Below are 19,719 nucleotides of genomic sequence, written 5' to 3'. Positions count from 1 at the left end.
TTTTTTAAAATGGGTTTTTAAAAATATCTCAGTGACCAAAATGAGCTTTTCCATCCGTGTTTAATTGATGACCCTTAGATGCATTTTATAACTTAAGAGGTTTATTTGACGTTAATTGCATCATTGCATTTTCTCACTTTTCCTATCATACGCTTCGTGATTTAGTGTTTGGTGGCATGCCAATATATCAGCCAGTCACTCCTTGGTAAGAAATTAAGATACCATGAGGTGCCAACTTCATCAAGGATCACAGAATTTTTTTAAGAACTTTGACTTGCACAGAACACTTCGATCCATCATGTTCACAAATCACGACTCAGACATTGGATTCCAAATTTTATTAAAACAATTAAACAGACTTTTGCATGGACAAGCTTTAACTTCGAGCATAAAATTTAGCTAGGAATGTTGCAAAGAACACAAACTGACTACAAAAACACAGCAATGTGTTGTCAAAATTTCACTATATCTAAGCTATCATTTTCCTCCTAACGCCGAGTCACATTATGTTTGCGTCTAACTCATTGTGTGGTATATTGAGCAAAAGACAATAACTCGATCGCCCAGAAGACTGCTGATCTTAATAACCTTCCTGTGATTCAAGCTGGTCATCATATGAGAATATTTGCAGAGAGAAAATAACTGGTGAAATCACATATACCAAGCGAAATGTACCAAGACATCAAGCAATAACCACAGGACAAAACAGGAAGGGCAAAGATTAAGAAGTGAAACCTTGTCAGCATGTCAGGGTCAACATCCTGCCAATAATAAATGTGATAACTTTTCATCAATAATTCATTAATATACTTTTAAAGCAGCAAACCAAATAAAATTTTACAACATCCTTTGGAATTACAACACCAAAAATAGAATTGTGAGTTCACAAAAACCAGGGAGATGCAAACGCAATGATCTTGTAAGTGCCATGACTTATGAGCCTACTGATGATTTAGATGCCATGATAAACATATTAAAATTAATAAAAAGGTACGTTTTAATGGTACATGTGCTGAAATCCAAATCGTTGCTGTTAGGCATATACATATATAACTGAATCATGTGATCTCCTCCAATCACATCTTGATTCTCTTTTCATGACAAAAGATCACCAAACCAAAACCTGAAAAAATTCAAACTAAAATCAGATAAAGGAATACATAATAGCATAAACTATCCCAGAACTTGAGTACAAGGAATAACACAGGAAAAAGAAAAAGTGATTTGAGGATGTTAGCTTGAAATCAAGCAGGACCGAGATGAAAAAAAAGTCTCACCATGATCAGCACCATAGACATCCACAAACTAGCGCACGAGATTAGGCTCGAAAGACCTAGCTGCACCATGGCAGAAGATGAACAAGGAAGAAACAATGAAGAGGACAGAAAATTTGTGCAATTACAATATAATAAAAAGAAAACATCATCAGTTGGTATACAAGGTAAAATTATAATTCAGAAGAATTTACAATACAAGCAAACACATACCAAAAAAAGAAGAAAAAAAATTGGTGGACTTTCCATGATAATACTCATACCTGTATGAGAATGAATGGGCAAGAAAGGCAGTCATATGAGCAACTTGTCCCGGATTGGGGTGCGAGACAAGAGCGTTTAACAGTGTCTCATTTTGCCGTCATGTTGACTACCAAAAGTAGATTTACTCTTAGGTTGCAGAACTTCTCAATTAAAACAAAAAGACTAAACAAGAACATGGCTATACAAATATCATGTTTATTCCCAACTTCAACACCGAATAATATTATTTATGCTTGCTCTGAACCTAAAGGAATCCACCCAGAGAAGATAGAGAAAAAAACGTAATCACATCAAACCAAAAAGGCATAGAACTTAGAACAGCAACTAGAAGTGTTGAATAAGCTGCATAGCCATCTTTCCCCTTCAGAAGCGTTTAACATAAAACTTTGAACAGCAACTAGAATAAAATAAGCATTACTAAACTCAATTATATCAGAAACTTACCCTTTATACAACAGAGTATTTGCCTGGTTGAGTTCCACCAGGTAGTTGCAAAGCCTGATTAGTGATGTCTTCCAAAACACGCTTCAACTCTGCTTTGGCTCTCTTAACAGACTGCTCACTAGGACCCTCAATGAACAAGTAGAGTTTACGATCCCCAGGTCCTGCGACTTTGCCAGGTGGGAAAAACTGCCCCCTTGTTGTAATGGCAGCTCCAGTCCACTCAGAAATGGGGCCTAAAGTTTCCTTGTGTGTGACTTTCCAGCGAGCATTCTGCGGGAAATCATTTATTTCCAACTCAGCCTCATAATGCTCTGGCAATGCTTCAGATTGTATTTTTGCCAAGTTGTGCTGCAGGTTTATAGCAGCTAATGCTGCTCGAGCTGCTCCGTCGTTTGTAGAAAGGGGTAACCCTGTCCCAGGCAAGACTGTTGCAGTCTGGAGACCAAGAACACCTGGCAAAGAAACAGGTAGCCCACCATTCGAAATCAGTTGGGCTGCAGAGATGGGAGTAGGCATTGCAGCAGCATTCGCTTTTGTCGCAGCAATAATTTGAGCAAGAGCAGGGTGCTGTGAGATATCACCTCCTGCCTTCCTAATACCTTCATCTTCATCTTCAGAATCTGATTTGTCTTCTTCAAATCCATATTCTTTCGCTTGTGCTTTCTTTGCTGCTCTCCGCACCTCATCTTCCTCTTCATTAAATTTAAAGCCACTGCCTCCGTAACCCGTCCCATGGGCTTGCTCCAGTCCTTGATTCACCTTTGCCATAAAGCCATCAGCAAGAGATTTCAGATCATCGGGAACAATCTGCTCGGATAGCTCCAAAGCTTTCACCAGATCCGGTGCATATCTTGCATCATCTTCAGAAATAAATGTAATGGCACAACCCTTTCGGCCAGCACGGCCAGTTCGCCCAACACGATGAACATAATCTTCATAGTGGTTAGGAACATCAAAATTGATCACCAACTCGAGCTCCTTGACATCTAACCCCCTGGCAGCAATACTTGTCGCAACCAACAAATTGCAAACATTGGTTTTAAAATCAGAAATTGTGGATTCACGGTCTGTCTGATCTTTAGCCCCATGAAGAGAAAGACATGGATAACCATGCCTGAGTAAATCCTTGAACAATGCATCACATTTCTCCTGTGAGTGGACAAATATCAAAATCTTCCCTTTCTCGTACCATTCTCCAAGTAGTTCCAAGAGTCTAAGGAACCTCTCATTTTCCGGCCTCACCTCAACTAACTGTGCTATATCTTTGTTCACAACACTCCTCCCACCAACTTGTATTTCAACAGGTTTATTCAAAACCTTGCGAGCCAAAATTTCAACCTGGCGGGGGAAAGTGGCAGAGAAGAGAACTGTTTGACGATCTGGCCGAATATTCTGAACAATTCTTGTGATTTGAGGTTCAAAACCCATGTCAAACATTCGATCTGCCTCATCCATGACCAAATAAGTGACTCGACGCAGGTTTGTAATTTTTCCACTACTGGTGCATAGTATGTCAATCATCCTACCTGGGGTACAGACCACTATCTCAGTACCACGTTTCAACTCACTGATTTGTTGAGCAACACCAGAACCTCCATAGACAGGCACACACCTGATACCCATAACCTTTGTAAACTTCTTTATATCACTGTGAATCTGTTGAACAAGTTCTCTTGTAGGGGCCATAATAAGCCCAATAGGTCCATCTCCGGCAACAACTGGTGGCTGATCCTTGATATGCCTCAACATTGGCAGAACAAAAGCAAGTGTTTTACCTGACCCGGTTTTAGCAATGCCTATGCAATCTCGACCACTCATAATTATAGGCAGCGCCTGAGCTTGAATAGGCATTGGTTTTTCAAAGTTCAGCTTCTTTATCATCTCTAAAATTTTGCTAGTAAGTCCAGTCTGGTTCCATGATTTTACAGGCTTGGGCACATCCTTTCCATGTATCTTCAACTCTAACAGCTTCCTGTATAATGCAACTTCTTCAAGTGACATCTTTGAGACCTCCTTCACTTCAATATAGAAATTCTTTCTGAATGGTATATAGTCGATCTTTGAGTGGTCAACTATAGAAAGCTTTTCGGCTTTTGTTTTCTTCACTCTTTTCATGAACTCGTCGTCATCTTCATCTAATGGATCCCCTTCAACTTCAGGATCAGCATAATCCGAGTCAGACTCTTCACCGGGAATTATCCGTCCAATAGATTTGTTTGAACCTTTCTTTGACTGGCCACCACCATTACTACGCTCGTCCCCTTTATCCTTGGGCTTCAAATCAGAAGCTTTATCAAGAGGTGTCGAGCTAACAGCATTGTTCAGCTTTTCAACCTCAGGAAGAACCATAGAATTCATGAAAGCATCTAATGGGTCTATTTCATCGTCTTCCATAGCACCGGCATCTCCATTCTGTAAATCAGATGCAACTGTTCCATTATCAACATCCATCGCCATAGAATCCCCAGGTTCCTTATCAGCAAGTTTGTCGTCTTCGTCTACATCCATAGTTGTATGTTTACCTGTTCCTTCTTCATCATCAGACTCCTCCCCATCAAGTGTCCATGCCTTTCCACCAGACTCAGGTTCAGTAGCACTTGCTTCACCTTGCTTTTCTCTTTCTGCTTCTTCTTTCTTCCTCCTTAGCTCTTGCCACTCTTGAACTCTCCTCCTCCTCTTCTCCATTTCTTCATCCAACCTCCGTTGCTCATCTTCCATTTCCTCCTCACGGCTAGGTTTATCCTCTTTATCTTTGTTATCGGAATCATCTATATCACTCTTTCTCCTAGGGCTTGCATCAAGTCCCTCAGTTTTCCTGTTCGACTTGCTCGAACTCTTATCCTTCTCCCTCCCCTTGTAATCGTCATCCTCTTTCTTATGTCGTTTCCGACTCCTCTCCCTAGACTCACCATCACTGTTTTCACTATTAACATCCCTATGCTTCTCCCTCTCACGTCCTCTCCTCCCCTTTTCTCTTTCTTTTTCCTTTTCCTTTTCCTTCTCTCTCTCATGATCCCTCCTTTCCCTAATCTTTTCTTTCTCTCTAATCCTCTCCTTCTCCTCTTTTCTTTCCTTCTCTTTTTCTTTCTCCCTCAACAATCTCTCCTTCTCCTTGTCTTCCCTATCTCTCTCCCTTTTCCTATCTCGGGTTTTCTCTCTATCGACGTCATGAACTCGTGTCCTATCCTTATCCTTATCTTTACTATCTCTACGCTTTTCCCTTTCCCTATCATGTTTATCATCAGAATCAGTACTTTTATCTCTGTCATGTCTTCTAGATTCACGATCCCTCTTCTCCCTATTATCCTTGTGCCTACCATCGGTTCTATCCTTACCTCTTTCTACAGTTCTGTCACGATCACGATCACGGTGACTCCTCTTAGAATCACCTTCTTCTTTCCTCGATTTATGTTTTCCTTCATCCATTACTTTTCTCCTAAATAAATAAATTCACATATTTTTATCAGCAACATTATACATGTGCAAACATAAACACACAGTATTCCTAAACCCTAGAAGATAAATTCATTCGAGATGCAAACTGATGTAGATTCAAAATACGGATGGAAATTAAAATTGTTCGCTGAAGATAATTAGTGTGTGTGCTCGGTGCGGTTAAAGGCGCAAGTGTACCTTAGGTTTTGAACGGAACTGCGAAAATGAAACTGCTACAAAACTGTTGAAGCAAGCAGAGATGGTGCAATCACCCTCAACCAGGTGCTAGGGCTTTCCGCTGCAGACTCGATAAATAAATAAATAAATTCATTCATCGTAAATATATATTATTAAAAATATTTTTTTCTAGTTTTACTTTCCAAGATATCTTTTATTTTTTTGATACATCCAACATATCCTTTTTACATCTCTAAAACATTTCTCAATTATTCATAATAATATTGAGTAAAAAAACTGCTCATAATATAAAAAAAAAAATTATCTAAATAATATATGGTCTTTTTTTAAGTATAAGTTTGCGCTATATAAAAATTTGCCATGATATGTAAATTTATTTAAAAATTTATTTTATATTAATATTTTTTTATAAATAAATAAAAATATATCTTTTAATAGATTAACGAATGAATAAGTGAATGAATGAATTATTTTTTTTTAAATTAACATAATATTTTAAAAAATTTAATTTAATTTTATATAATATTTTATTTTAATTTTATTTTATAATAATATATATAAATATGTCAAACTAAAATGATTATATTACTAAAAGATTAATAAACTTATAATTTAATATAAAAATCTTAGTCTTATTTGTTTAAATAAAAAAAATCTCGTTCGCCTTATACCCTGCCAATCTACGTAGATAATTTTTTGTCAATGACAAAAGAGTACAAGACAAACTTTAAAAGTACTGGACAACTTTTTGTTGTTGCACCATCTTTGATAAATAATAGACATCACAACCGAAACCAAAATAATATAAAATTTATTAAATAATATATATATATTATAAATAAAACATTCATGAATGTAAATCTTGGAAGAGAAGAGAGAGGGAGAAGAGAAAGAGGACAAAGGGGAGAGGAGTGTGTAGAGATGGAGGGAATGGAAGAATTTGAAGAGAGAAGAGAGATAGAAAGAGGATACCATATCAACTTGTTTTTAGAAGTATCATAGTAATATCCAGTTTTGGGAGTTTTTAACGTTATACTTGTGTAGTATATAAACAATGCAAATATAAAAGATATACATATATATAAAAGATGTATGTTCATTTTATTACTATGAAATATTTGCATACATGTAAAACATTTGCTATTATATATAAAAGATGTATGTTCATTTTATTACGATAAAATATTTTAATGAAAATGCATTTACTAAAATAATGACAACAATATTTGTTTCTTTAATTTTAAAAATATAGATAATTGTTAACTTTAAAGAGTTTTTTAACTTATTAGCAAATAAATTTAACACAAAATAAACGGGACTTAATTAACAATTTTCAATAACTTTATTTCTTAATATTTTCAATAAAATGATCCAAACTAAATTTGGTGCTCAAATTGTTATTAAGGCGATATGCTTATCATAATTTATAAAGGTTAAAGAACCTATCAACTGGGGCGGAAAACAAACCAACCAAAGGAGTTTTCCCCTCAATCTCAATCAATCAATGTAGTATCATGCAGCCACTGTCCACTGAAATATATAAATAAAGTTAAACTATCACTGTGGTATATTTGCATTGCTGATTCTAAACATTCTTCCCACATTCTAAAGATTTATTCTTGAAAAGAACAAAGGGCAGAGTTGGAGGCATATAAGTTTCATGAGATTATGGCACAGAAACCTCATAATTAGACTAAAATTTACTAACATTTCTCTCTAACAAAAAATTCTTAACAGAGGAGGCAAATCTTCATTGCATTTCACTGTTGTTAGTGTTTGGTGGCATGCCAATATTTAAGCCAAGCACTCCTTAGTAAGAAATTAAGGCGTCAACTGCATCAAATATCACAGATTTATCAAGAACTTTGACTTGCACATACACTTCTGTCAATCATGTCCACGAATCACAACTCGGCTTTGGATTCCAAGTCTTCTTTCAGTGAATCTTCATTAGTCAAATCCTTTGATTGGATAGGCAATTGAATAGGCTCTTGATCATCACCCAAAATTCGTGCAGTGAATTTTCTCGCCTCGAAATCAAGGTCTGGCCATTCAGATACAATTCGTCTAGCACCCTGTAGACCAAAGTGGAGATAAGTTAATTAAGTGTATCCAAGTAGAAGAAAGTTCAAACAGAAAATATTCACCTGAAGTTTGGGCTCTTTTGTCATCGGATTGTTGCACAGATCAATTGTTTTTGCCTTGGATTTTGTGGCATTACCACACCATGACTCACACCATAGCCATTCTTGTGGCAAAGAAAAAATGGGCACAGTATGCTGAGCATAATTAGGAAGATCCTGAACCATTGAAGTGCAAAATTTTAGCTAAGGTCCCTCAAAAAGAGAAAGCACCAATGATAGTTGGTGCTGCATTGGAAGTAAATGAAACAGATTCCATCTTAAAAATAATGGGTATCCAAACCCTCTCTTAATTATATGGTCGGAAAGGGCCTAAAGTCAATTCACAAAAAGATCATTTTATGAAACTCTGACCTGTGTGTGTGAGTAAAATTAAACCCTTTCCATTATACATTTAAGTAATAAGCCTTCTAGTGTGATTTTATGAAACAATTACTAAGCAAATAGCAACAGCCTGGCTCCAACTTAATAAAAAATCATAATAATTCCAACAAATCAATTTCTTTAACCGTAAAACATGCTGCCCAGGACAAGCTGTACCTTCAGTGATTTTATTTTTTTGTTAATAATTATCACATAACATTGTATATGGAGGAATAGAATCAATAGATAACATAATCTTGCCATGGATAGCTTGATCATGCATGGAAAAGACCCATGGGAGACCACGATGAAGAGTTAATCATATGGAAGATACCCCAAAAAATTGAGGTTGATGAAGTACAACGCAAAGTCGAAAAACTCTAAAATAAACCCTTAAAACAAATGTAAATCTAAATGGCCTTTCCAGATATGTTCAGTGGGAAAAGGTTTATAATGATTTGGCTGCTGTTTTTTATTGATCAAGTGATATTTATCATAGTACACTTCGGTCAAGAGATATAACATGTACTGAAATATTTAAATTCAAAATTCTTCAGTCGCACTCGCATAAATGAATCAGCTGTTACCAAAGATAAAAACAAATAGACCACAAAATAAATAAGCCCAAAAATTTTCCTTTGCGTCGTAAACTTTGATTGGTGAATGGGTAGGCCTCCATATTTTTTATGAAAACCATTGCAGGTTAGGTTACTAGATGTATGACAGAAAAATTTGCATTGATAACTTATGATAAAGTATATGCATCAAAAGTAAACTGCTACACTTGTTACTGTTAAACAGCTTACACTTTTAGGGTAAGTATTTTTTCCAGCATGGTATTTGAGCTGCAGTGACTAATTGCTTTAAAGATTGATCCTTATGCCCTAAATCTTATAAAGGTTCACTTAAAACTTTAAAAGAAGTATTTTGTTTCAATATAAAGTTGTCATCTACTGTGCACTGGGATCTCATGGGTTGAGGCCCTTGTAGACTTAAAGAAACCATTCTACCATATTTAACAACTCAGTCTTTTGAGTGATTCTTTCAAAGCAAAATACATAAACAAAAACATTAGTTTAAAGAGTTAAGCCCAACCCAAATGTTAAGATTTCTCACCTGATCCAAGTTAGATAGACTATTTGGATCCTTGCTAAGGGTTTCATAGAAAACTCTGAGATTATCTCCAGCAGCAGTCTCTCGGAACTTCTTCAAATCAACAACATACAAAGCACTGCAAGTAAATGAAAATGAGAAACAACAATAAGAGAAATGACATTTATACTCCAACTCTTTTGGCAAGAGCATCAATAAAGTAGTTACTGACCTAATATGATACGGTTTCCCCCGCAAATGATCCTTCCAGAAACCCTACAGCAAAATAGAAGGCAAAGAAAAATTAGCATTCAATGATGCACCTACATTTAATTGATAGGTGTGATGACAACCAAGAGTTCATGTACAAAAAATGAACAATAAATGACATTCAACAGCAGCATTTACTTGTCTCCAAAACCGATATCCATCCATCTCCTTATTATTATCACAAAATGGAGTATATGCCAGAGGTTTTCCTTTTAAATCCATATCATAGAGTTCTCCCATGTCAGTCCTGACAATCTGATCAGCATCCACAAAAATGACCTGCAAATATTGCTAGACTTTAAACACACAGTTTTACACAATATCTTCCTTTTCATTCCTTGTCAGTGTCACATGTGGTGCATGTGACACAATGAAATTGAGAGTGGAGAATAAAACATAAAAGAAAAAACATGATACCTTCTCCAAGGAAAGAGGGAAGATGACATCCAAGAATAAAATTTTATATGCCCAAATTATTCGCTGCTTTTCTTTCTGCTTATGCAACCAAGTAGGCCATTTGTATGTGATTAGTTCATATTCAAAACCATACTCTTGGGCCATGTGCGGAATCAGATCCTGTGAGTACCGACGACAACCAAAATAGTTCAAGTATGTCAAGAAAACTCATAAGTTCTGCTTTGAATTCCCATAAAAAAAATAAATAAATAAGTATATAACCTTAAAAGGAGGAGAGAGATAATTCTTTATGAACCAGAATTTAACAGGACGATGGGTATTCTTTAGAACACTTAGAATCATAATCTTCAAAAAGCGTTCATATCTGAAAAAAATACATAAAAAAGAAACAAGTGAAGATTGCATTTGTGATGAGAAAAATTAACTACCACTGACAATATATAAAAAGAAATCTGGAAGTGTGCTTCCATATGCAAAATTTCTGTTAAGTAAATCTGTGCACACTGACTTGTGTTTCATACAATTAGAATAAGTTTGACCACCCAAAGTTCCCCAATATTTACCAGCCTTGTGCTAAAATTGAACTTTTTATCAGAAGCATTGTTATCAATAGCAGATCACAGAAAAAAATTCTTTTTCCCGACCCATATTGTCGCTACAACACCTATGGCCAAAACTGAAATAGCAACAGCTATTTCCCTCACAGAGAAACTGGGATAGAGTTGCGGTTGCTATAGCATATTCTTCAAAATCCACTACGCTATAATGCCACTAAAATAGCCTCTATTTGACAACACTGATTAGAAGGCTACAAGGATAGAATTCTTAACCACTCAGTTATTACATAGGAATTGATACATGTCATGAATCAACTATCTCACACGTTAAGCTATTGGGTGAAGACACCCGAATGATTTTATATTAGGTGACAGTTCTATCAATATCTCTTATGAGATTCTGGATCAAGTAAAATATTTCTCAACTTTTGAGATTCAAAGGACTGAAATGAGATAAAAAGATGTTAAAAGGTTGAAACTTAAAGCAAATATACGAGACAAAGGAGTGCCTTTTGGCCATACTTTGCAGCATATTACAATACCGTGTTTAAACAAGAGAACTTACAGGTGTCCAGAAGCAATCGAAAAGATATTGATTGTTTTTCCATGCCGTCTCCCTCTTCCGTCCTCCTATTGTGAAACATAGGTTCACTCGATTACAACTCTAGGAATTTATGGAGTAGGTTGATATGTTGAAAGAGAAAAAGGGAGAAGAAAGCAAGAAAAATACTTTGAAATTCGTCATGTATTTTGATAATACATAATTAGTGACACAACACAAAGGCTATATAACAATGGTCTTTCCATTCAAGAACTAAAATTATAGCTATCTCAATTTTCGAGCAACACGTTACATGATTCAAAGTATCGAAACAACAATCAGATCAAAAGAAAAATTATTACACATCAAAGTTTGATAATTTGTTACCTAAAACAAAGTCTTTAACAAAATCTAGTAACAGAATATGACTTCATGCAAAAGGGACAGGATGAAGAAACTAAAAAGTTAAAATAAATAAACTCACAGGTGAATTGCTTTCAGCATTTTTGGATTGTTCATTGCTACTAATGAAACCAGAAGCCCATTTTAGTAAGTTGGAATTCCAGCTACTTCCCTATGAACAAACAAAAAAACAAATCTGTCGGAATTTGCATTTGAATAATAATGTTTTCCTTTTTGACTCTGCCACATTTTAAAAAACAAGCACTCACTTTCTTTTTATCTTGCAGATCTTCATCTTCATCAGGAATCAGCAATTTCTCATGTTCCTTGCCCCTTCTTTTCATTACTTCCATATGAACTACTTTGCCCCTTAAACTATTAATAGTGATGAGTTTTGATGATTGTTTATTCTTACTTCCATCGTCATCTTCCTTAAAAATGTAGAGCTCAGAACTTCTGCCAGGAGCAAGCTGCAAGAACCAAACACCAGGGGAGACTTTCATTTGCCAATAACCCAGATTGGCCATCACAAGGGTATCAACTAAATGGGGTGAAGTTTTGGTTCCAAGAATCAGCTGAAGACCTCGTGGAGGTTCATGATCTTTCTCAGAGCAATGACCTGATAAGATGAATAGTTGATAAGAATGTCAACCGATTCATAGGAAGCATTATAAATGCTATTTAATTTTAAATTGTAACATTGCACAGAATTACGAGCCTGCATTTTTAATTTTTAAATAAACATAATGCAATTTTACCAGTGAGGACAAGAGCTTCAAGTTCAAAAACTGCTTGCAGTGTTCTTGTGTCACCAAGGTTCTCAAGCAGAATGTTATCCAAGTCATGACTGCAGAATGAGAAATGTCATTAAAGACTAACACAATTAGATTACACCGAGGTAGCCTGTACATATACACACACAGAATTAAAGCAGATTACAAAGACCTCCCTCAAGACAAGGCAAAACTGCATCTACTTCCCCTTTAGAGATAACAAAGGAATACTTCCTATCAACAGACATTATGCAGCATTCTGTAAGACTAGTTCAGAAAGGGAAAGGAGAATTATTGACAGGAAAGTGATCCAGTTCCGGCTAGGATGACAAGAACCGATCAAGAATTAGAAGAATGGCTCCCAATCAGGCACTTCGAGAGGCCTATCTCTCTCCACCCTGCTTCTTCTCTGCTCCTTCTGTTTTTTTTTTTTCTTCTTCTTAATCTGTAGACCTACCGTTAGCTGCCGCTAAATTTTCCTGACGTATAATTGTCTACTATCTCTGTTACATTTGTGGCAGCCGTCATTCTTAAAATAGAATGATTAACTCTTCCATCCTTATTCTCCCTTTATGCTGTCTAGCATACACCTTATATTCAATGGGTGACAATCACATTCATTTTATACTTGAAATTACCAATTCAACTTGATTTGTTGTGTATGTTTTAAAGGCTTTACCTTACACTAACTATGAAACTAACTCAAGTTTAGAATCTTAGATGCAAAGCCCGCCCTTTATTCTTCTTCATAGTTCGTATCATTTTAAAGGTTAAAAATATATTCATATCTATTACATGCTTCTTTATGGTCAAATAGAGGGGTGTTTTTGAACAAAATATAATAACATCAAATATGTCTAGCAAGGTTTAGCATGTCTAACGCTGAATTAATAAATGAGGCTATAGTTATGCCAAAATTTAAAAATAAGGGACGTCAATGTAATTTATTCTTATAAAAGTTCTCTACTTTCACACATGTAGACAGAAAATAAAGGTGAATCAATAGTAACTGAGAATCTTGTTAAATATGCAACTACTCATGAGCCTCCACCCAACAGCTTGATGTTTAAGGATATCATACCAAGAAACAACTCTACTTATAGCAAAGGCTGATACGTGAAGGCTCATAAATGGGTTTATAGACAACAAAAGTTAAGGCATAATACATACACAGTTAGAACGGGCTCCACAAGCCAAGGTTCAGGAACATCAAGATTCATGGTGAGAGTCTTAGATAATGGCATGTTGGCAAAAAATGCTTTTGGACCATTTATTGAAGAGTCAATGTTGCTAAAATCATCCTGCAAAAGCAATAAAAACCTAAGAAACCAAACATTAAATAACATGAGGAATTATCTACCAGCCGAAAGTGTAAGATATACCATTGACGGTACAACATATCTGTAGTAGTTCTTCAGAGGAAGGTCAGCAAGGGAACTCTGGCATAAAATGAAAATTATCATTCAGTATTAGTGTATTGTTTTGTGTTGGAAGTAAATTAATTTCCACATTAGGGTAAATAATCTCACAGGGCAAAAGGATCTACAAAAGGCAAATGCAGAGTAGTGAAAGGATGTTTTTGTTACAAATTGTTTTAATAAGAAATATAATAATTAATTATATGTAAACAGCAAGATATATAGCTAAGAGAAACAAGTCTTCCACTACTACTTTGGGGTCTTCAGAGGGCAAGATGTAAGCAGCATAAACCCCACAATTTGCAGTCAAGCGAAAATATTATTATACTTCAATTATATTTGTCAACTTTCATGTAATAGATTAGGGTGTTGAAGTTACAAACTGAGCTAGTTCTAGCCTTATTAAAGCCAACTAGAGTGGAGTTCATAGTTAAGCCACACGAACAACATTATCTCTTTTCACATTACAGGTAGAAGAAAGAATTATCACAATTCTCTTTTCCTATTTATTATTTTATCCCAAAGGGTTCAGAAGACTATTAAAGAAGGTACAATTTAGGTGATAAGAAACTAAATAGTTATAAGTTAAATAGAACTATAGATATCAACCAACCAATGGATTCAGTACAATCCTCATGCTGGGCTGAATGTATTTCCACAAAACTCGAAGAATTCCAGACAACTTCTGGCTGGTTGGACTTAAAGGATCCAGAACCGCATCAATATGAATGCTAGAATTTTCATTGTTTAGAATAATGGCACTGCATAGAACAAACAATAGTATAAAAATATTGATTTCGTCGTTTCATATAACATATAGCTGTAGAGTTGAAAATCTAGTCAGCTACCTAAACATGAATAAACCAAAAGAAGATAAAGTCAAACACAATTTGTGCCTTTACTTTTCTACTAACCATTCTTTCTATCTGAGGTGGGTTCACAGTAACTATAATATTACCTGTATTCATCATTCAAAATCTCAAAACGAGCACTTTCCGAACTCCGCTCTCTCATAGACATTGAAGATGATACTGACATGACAATATCACTAATGAATTTGCTGCAAAAGAAATTGAAGAAATTTTGGAGAAGTCATACATTGTGAAAATGGATGATGAATCAACAGCTATAAATAATTTTTGTAAACATTATCTGTCATTGCCTGAAACATAAAATTTTGTGTGCATTTTTATAAGGATTTCTTAAAACAATTAAACAAAGGCTTAGCATGAACTGGTCAAATCACATATACTTAAAAATGTTTGCCTTTATTCCTGCCAAGCAAAATGTAAAATCAGTGTTTAAGAAAGGGTGATAGATGTACCAAGGCAGCAAGCAAGAACCATAGGACAAAATAGAAAGAGCAAAAAGATTAAGTGAAACCTTGTCAGCATGTCAGGGTCAACATCCTGCCAGTTCACCTCTTCAATAATCTCAACAATATGTTTTGTCCTCTTCTTAAGCTCTATTGATTCAAGAAGATACAGATCAGCACTCAAAAATGTGTTCTCATCAATAGGACTAGTTACCTGCAAAACATAAATGCTAAGGTTAATACAGGAGGACCGACAGAGATTCTATAAAAAAAACTAACCAAATTTGAATACACACTCAAACAACAGAGTCATCAAATAACCCAAGAGATTAAGACAGTCTTACCCTTCCATTAGTGAAAACAGCATTAACACCAGATTCAGACCCAAGTGATGTAGACAAAAACTTCTCCACCTGGTAACAAGAAGCCTCATTAGTGCAAACTTTCAAGGTTACTAAACAAAAAGCAATGCAAGTGAAAGGCTGACATTGAGTTCAGAATAAAGCAAGGCAACAAGAAGTACCTCACTTAAATGCCTTCTCACATCATCAGCAGAAAATTCTGAGAGGGAAGATCTATAGCCCTCAGATGGTAACCCATTAGCCTCAGCAAGCTCACAGACCTTAGCAATAAATGCTTGGATGTCATCAGCTTTCACAGCAGATGTAAGGATGTATTTCTGCTGATAGAGTGAGCACACCTGATCCAAGAAGTCTAATGCATTCTTCTTATGGCTGCATAGAACAATGCATTTACAAAACAGATATAAAACTGTACATAAACTGATAAATATTATATTAGAATGTAAATATTATATTATATTAGATAGGCTGTAAGTATTCTGACCCGTTAGTATTACTGTAAATTAGGGTTGTTTAATACCATTTGTCTATATAAAGAAATTCCGTTGTGTAGTTGAAACACACGGGTTATTCACAATATGTCTCTCAATACTCTTTATATTCAACATGGTATCTAGAGCCAACTGAGAGACAACCCTAATCGTCAACTACCCGGTCGACCCACTGTCTCTGGTGAATATTTTCTTCGGCAAACCGTGTTCTCAACTCCGGTTTTCCCCCTCTGTTGTTGATACGCTGATTCCTCAACTTTTGTTCAGCCGTTCACGCCCTATCATCGCTGTCGTCACTGCCGTCACTGTTTTTGACGAGTTTTTTCAACGACCACTCCAGCAGCATCGTACACCTCAGATCGGCCAAACCCTTCCGCCGCATCATCAGAACCGCCCTCACGCGCCACCTGACCTCCCGCGCGTGAGATCCACGCGCCGTCCACTGCCATCGCGCGTGACGACGCGTTCGGCAGCCGTTCACGGTGCCACTTCTTCCACCGCACTCGCCTCGGCCCCCTGCTTCCATATCTGCCCTCAGTTTTCAGTTTCGAGTTACGGATATACGAGTTTCAGTTCAAACAGCCTCTGTTTTCTCGGTTCCGATGCGTTTTCTGACAATCTGTGCTGACTATGGCGTTCCAGTCTGAAACAAAGAGCATCTTCACCAACTACATCACTTCTCCTCTCTCTGTTGAGAAATTGAATGGATCAAATTATGATAGTTGGGTTGCCGACATCAAACTATGGCTACGTGGTCAAGGTTACGAGGATCATCTCACCCAAAACCCTGAAAAGGTGAGTGTGACTGAAACATCCAAATGGAGTCAGATTGATGCTCAGTTGTGTAGTGTCATTAAGTCTACACTTCATCCAGATGTTAAACCGATTTTCCGTCTGCATCTCACGTGTGAATCGGTTTGGAGTCAAGCAAAGGCACTCTATACTAACGACACACAATGTCTCTATGGAGTCTGTTACCGCTTGTTGAATATCATTACTCTGAAGTCACTCGATGGCTCTATTTCTGCATATCTTGGCACCGTTCATAGTGCACTTCATGACTTTAATGAGCTTCTCCCTCCTGCTGCAAGTAATCCAGCTGAACAGAAGAAGGAGTTGGATCAACGCAGCACCTTCTTCATGCTTCTTGCACTCTGTGGCCTACCCCAGGAGTACTCTACAACTCGTGATTAAATTTTGGGGTATGTTACGGTTTCGGATATGTCTACTACCTCAGCGATCCTCCTTTGAGTACCAGCAAAACATCCAGTTGAGCAGTCTATTACTTCAGTTCCGAGTGACACTGCTGTCCTTGCATCTCAGGGACATAATCAGCATCGTTCTCGTGGAGGTCCATCCAACTCTAAGCCTCGTCCCAAATGTGAGCATTGCCATCGGCTTGGACACACTATTGATCGTTGTTGGAAGTTACATGGTAAGCCTTCGTCTTCGATAAATGCAACTCAGCTTGATCCTTCTGCCACTATTCAGACTACACCAACTCCACAAAGCTCCCCGACAAACTATGAAGATTTTCTTCGATGGGTTCAGAGTCATCCGAACTCTAGTTCTCCTATTTCGGTTGCACACACTGGTAACTCATTTGTTTACCTCTCTCACTCATCTTCTCTCGGCCCTTGGGTTCTTGATTCTGGTGCGTCTGATCATGTTACTGGTAATAAAGGTCTCTTTTCTGCACTCTCTACATCTGGTTTTTTACCTACTATAACTTCTGCAATGGTACTCAAACCCGGTCTCAAGGAGTTGACATTGTCCACATTCTCCCTTCCATCTCAGTTGCATCTGTTCTATATGTACCTGGATGCCCCTTTAATTTACTTTCAGTTAGTCGATTGACTCGGTCTCATAATTGTATTATTACTTTCACTAATGATAATGTTACCTTGCAGGACCGGAATTCGGGACGGACGATTGGCATCGGATGTGAGTCACAAGGCCTCTACTACCTTTCTACATCTTCCAAGACGTGCTCTGCCACAGAGTCCCCTCATACTATCCATGCTCAGCTAGGACACCCAAGTCTTACCAAACTACAAAAACTGGTGCCTAGTTTATCTAAGTTGTCTACTTTACATTGTGAGTCGTGTCAGTTAGGGAAACACACCCGTAGTAATTTTCTCGATCGAGTCAATAAAAGAGTATCCTCTCCCTTTGCTTTAGTTCACTCTGATGTTTGGGGTCCCTCTCGTATTGTGTCTACTTTAGAGTCTAAGTATTTTGTTACTTTTATTGATGATTATTTTCGTTGTACGTGGTTATTTTTAGTGAAAAATTGAACTGAATTTTTTTCCATCTTTGAGCAATTTTATCAAGAAATTAAAACCCAATTTGGAATTTCTATTCGTACCTTAAGAAGTGATAATGCTCGGGAATATTTGTCTCATCAATTTCAAAATTTTATGGCTTCCAACGGTATTTTACACCAAACATCATGTCCTCGTACACCTCAGCAAAACGGGGTAGCCGAACGTAAAAATCGGCATCTCATTGAAACCACACGAACCTTACTTCTCCATGGCAATGTTCCATTCCGTTTTTGGGGGGATGCAGTCCTAACGGCGTGCTACCTTATCAATCGTATGCCATCTTCTGTCCTTGATGGCAATATCCCCCATTCGGTCATTTTTCCTAATACACCTCTTCACCCACTACCACCTCGTGTCTTTGGGTCCACGTGTTTTGTCCACAATTTATCTCCTGGTTTGGACAAATTGTCAGCTCGGTCACTCAAGTGTGTCTTTCTCGGTTATCATCGGTCTCAAAAAGGCTATCGTTGCTATTCTCCCACACTACACCGCTACGTTACATCAGCCGATGTTACCTTTTTCGAGTTTGTACAATATTTTCAACCTACCCATATAGCTACTGAGCCCTATCAAGACATTAATCCCAAACCTCCTCAAGTAGTTGTCTTTCTCCCACCCACTCATATTCCTATCGAACCTGCCGAGTCTGCCCTCCAACCTTCACGACCACTACAAACATATCAGCGTCGTCGCTTATCCTCTGTTGTGCCTGTGCCTGTTCCCACTACAAACTCTCCTCCGACGCCACCTCTGGATCCGGCCCTGCCACCTGAGCCTGACCTTCCCATTGCTCTTCGTAAGGATATTCGCACCACCCTTAATCCATCTCCTCATTATATTGATTTGTGTTATCATCGTCTTTCTCCTTTACATTACACTTGGTTGTCCTCCTTGTCTTCTGTTTCTATTCCTAAAACTACAGGTGAAGCATTATCCCACCCTGAGTGGAGGCAAGCAATGCTTGATGAGATGTGTGCTCTACAAAGCAGTGGTACTTGGAAATTGGTTCCTTTACCTCGTGGGAAGTCGTTAGTCAAGTGTCGTTGGCTTTATACAGTGAAGGTTGGTCCTGATGGTAAGATTGATCGATTTAAAGCTCGTTTGGTAGCCAAGGGATATACTCAGATTTTTGGGTTGGATTACAGTGACACATTCTCACCTGTTGCCAAAATGGCATCTGTCAGACTGTTTTTCTCCATTGCAGCAATTCGACATTGGCCTCTCCATCAGCTTGACATTAAAAATGCCTTTTTGCACAGTGACCTTGAAGAGGAAGTTTATATGGAGCAACCACCAGGGTTTGTTGCTCAAGGGGAGTCTTCCAACATGGTTTGTCAGCTACACAGGTCCCTTTATGGTCTTAAACAGTCTCGTAGAGCTTGGTTTGGCAGATTCAGCTCGGTAGTACAAGAGTTTGGTATGATCCGTAGTGAAGCCGACTCTGTATTTTATCATCACTCAGCCCAAGGGTGCATCTATCTTATTGTTTACGTGGATGACATTGTTATAACTGGAAGTGATCAACAAGGAATACTTCGGTTAAAACAACATCTCTCAAATAAATTTCAGACTAAAGACCTTGGTAAACTCCATTACTTTTTAGGTATTGAAGTAGCCCAATCCAAAGATGGCCTT

At 37.3% G+C, this 19,719-nt stretch overlaps 2 protein-coding genes across 6 annotated transcripts in view; both read right to left on the bottom strand.

Annotated features, from left to right (window-relative positions):
• Positions 1-323: 323 nt before the first annotated feature.
• LOC101515691 (DEAD-box ATP-dependent RNA helicase 45) lies at positions 324-5,763 on the bottom strand. Of its 5 annotated transcripts, none has more exons than XR_001143289.3 (5): positions 5,616-5,763; positions 1,983-5,418; positions 1,278-1,337; positions 1,008-1,123; positions 324-761 (listed from the first exon to the last, which is right to left on the bottom strand). XR_001143289.3 is itself a non-coding variant. In XM_004485438.4 (3 exons), exon 2 carries the CDS (start codon positions 5,406-5,408, stop codon positions 1,986-1,988), a length of 3,423 nt encoding a protein of 1,140 aa, XP_004485495.1. In that variant the 5' UTR covers positions 5,409-5,418; positions 5,616-5,763; the 3' UTR covers positions 324-761; positions 1,983-1,985. The 5 variants fall into 5 exon arrangements, 1 of the variants encoding a protein (XP_004485495.1); XR_189256.4 differs by lacking the exon at positions 324-761 and adding an exon at positions 1,538-1,644 and having other exon boundaries at positions 776-1,123; XR_012163166.1 differs by lacking the exon at positions 324-761 and having other exon boundaries at positions 776-1,123; positions 1,538-5,418.
• A 1,396-nt stretch (positions 5,764-7,159) lies between these two features.
• Positions 7,160-19,719, bottom strand: part of LOC101515358 (UDP-glucose:glycoprotein glucosyltransferase) — a 23,112-nt gene continuing 10,552 nt past the window's right edge. Inside the window, exons 20-37 of the mRNA XM_012712562.3 lie at positions 15,428-15,638; positions 15,249-15,317; positions 14,973-15,118; positions 14,548-14,649; positions 14,203-14,350; positions 13,554-13,610; positions 13,342-13,472; positions 12,157-12,245; positions 11,668-12,017; positions 11,481-11,570; positions 11,021-11,085; positions 10,160-10,262; positions 9,899-10,057; positions 9,620-9,760; positions 9,444-9,487; positions 9,236-9,350; positions 7,763-7,915; positions 7,160-7,690 (exon numbers count right to left, since the gene is read on the bottom strand). Of these exons, the coding sequence (XP_012568016.1) occupies positions 7,520-7,690; positions 7,763-7,915; positions 9,236-9,350; positions 9,444-9,487; positions 9,620-9,760; positions 9,899-10,057; positions 10,160-10,262; positions 11,021-11,085; positions 11,481-11,570; positions 11,668-12,017; positions 12,157-12,245; positions 13,342-13,472; positions 13,554-13,610; positions 14,203-14,350; positions 14,548-14,649; positions 14,973-15,118; positions 15,249-15,317; positions 15,428-15,638 (2,344 nt within the window). The 3' untranslated portion in view covers positions 7,160-7,519. The remainder of the gene's footprint in view (positions 7,691-7,762; positions 7,916-9,235; positions 9,351-9,443; positions 9,488-9,619; positions 9,761-9,898; positions 10,058-10,159; positions 10,263-11,020; positions 11,086-11,480; positions 11,571-11,667; positions 12,018-12,156; positions 12,246-13,341; positions 13,473-13,553; positions 13,611-14,202; positions 14,351-14,547; positions 14,650-14,972; positions 15,119-15,248; positions 15,318-15,427; positions 15,639-19,719) is intronic.

Source organism: Cicer arietinum, chromosome 1, assembly GCF_000331145.2.
Source record: "Cicer arietinum cultivar CDC Frontier isolate Library 1 chromosome 1, Cicar.CDCFrontier_v2.0, whole genome shotgun sequence".
Taxonomy (NCBI): domain Eukaryota; kingdom Viridiplantae; phylum Streptophyta; class Magnoliopsida; order Fabales; family Fabaceae; genus Cicer; species Cicer arietinum.
The sequence above is the reverse complement of the archived record's forward strand: the minus strand, read 5'-3'. Positions and strand labels throughout refer to the sequence as shown.

What these genes read in the sequence shown, in the direction of transcription:
- LOC101515691 (XM_004485438.4), bottom strand. Translation starts at nt 5,408, where the DNA reads ATGGATGAAGGAAAACATAAATCGAGGAAAGAAGAAGGTGATTCTAAG.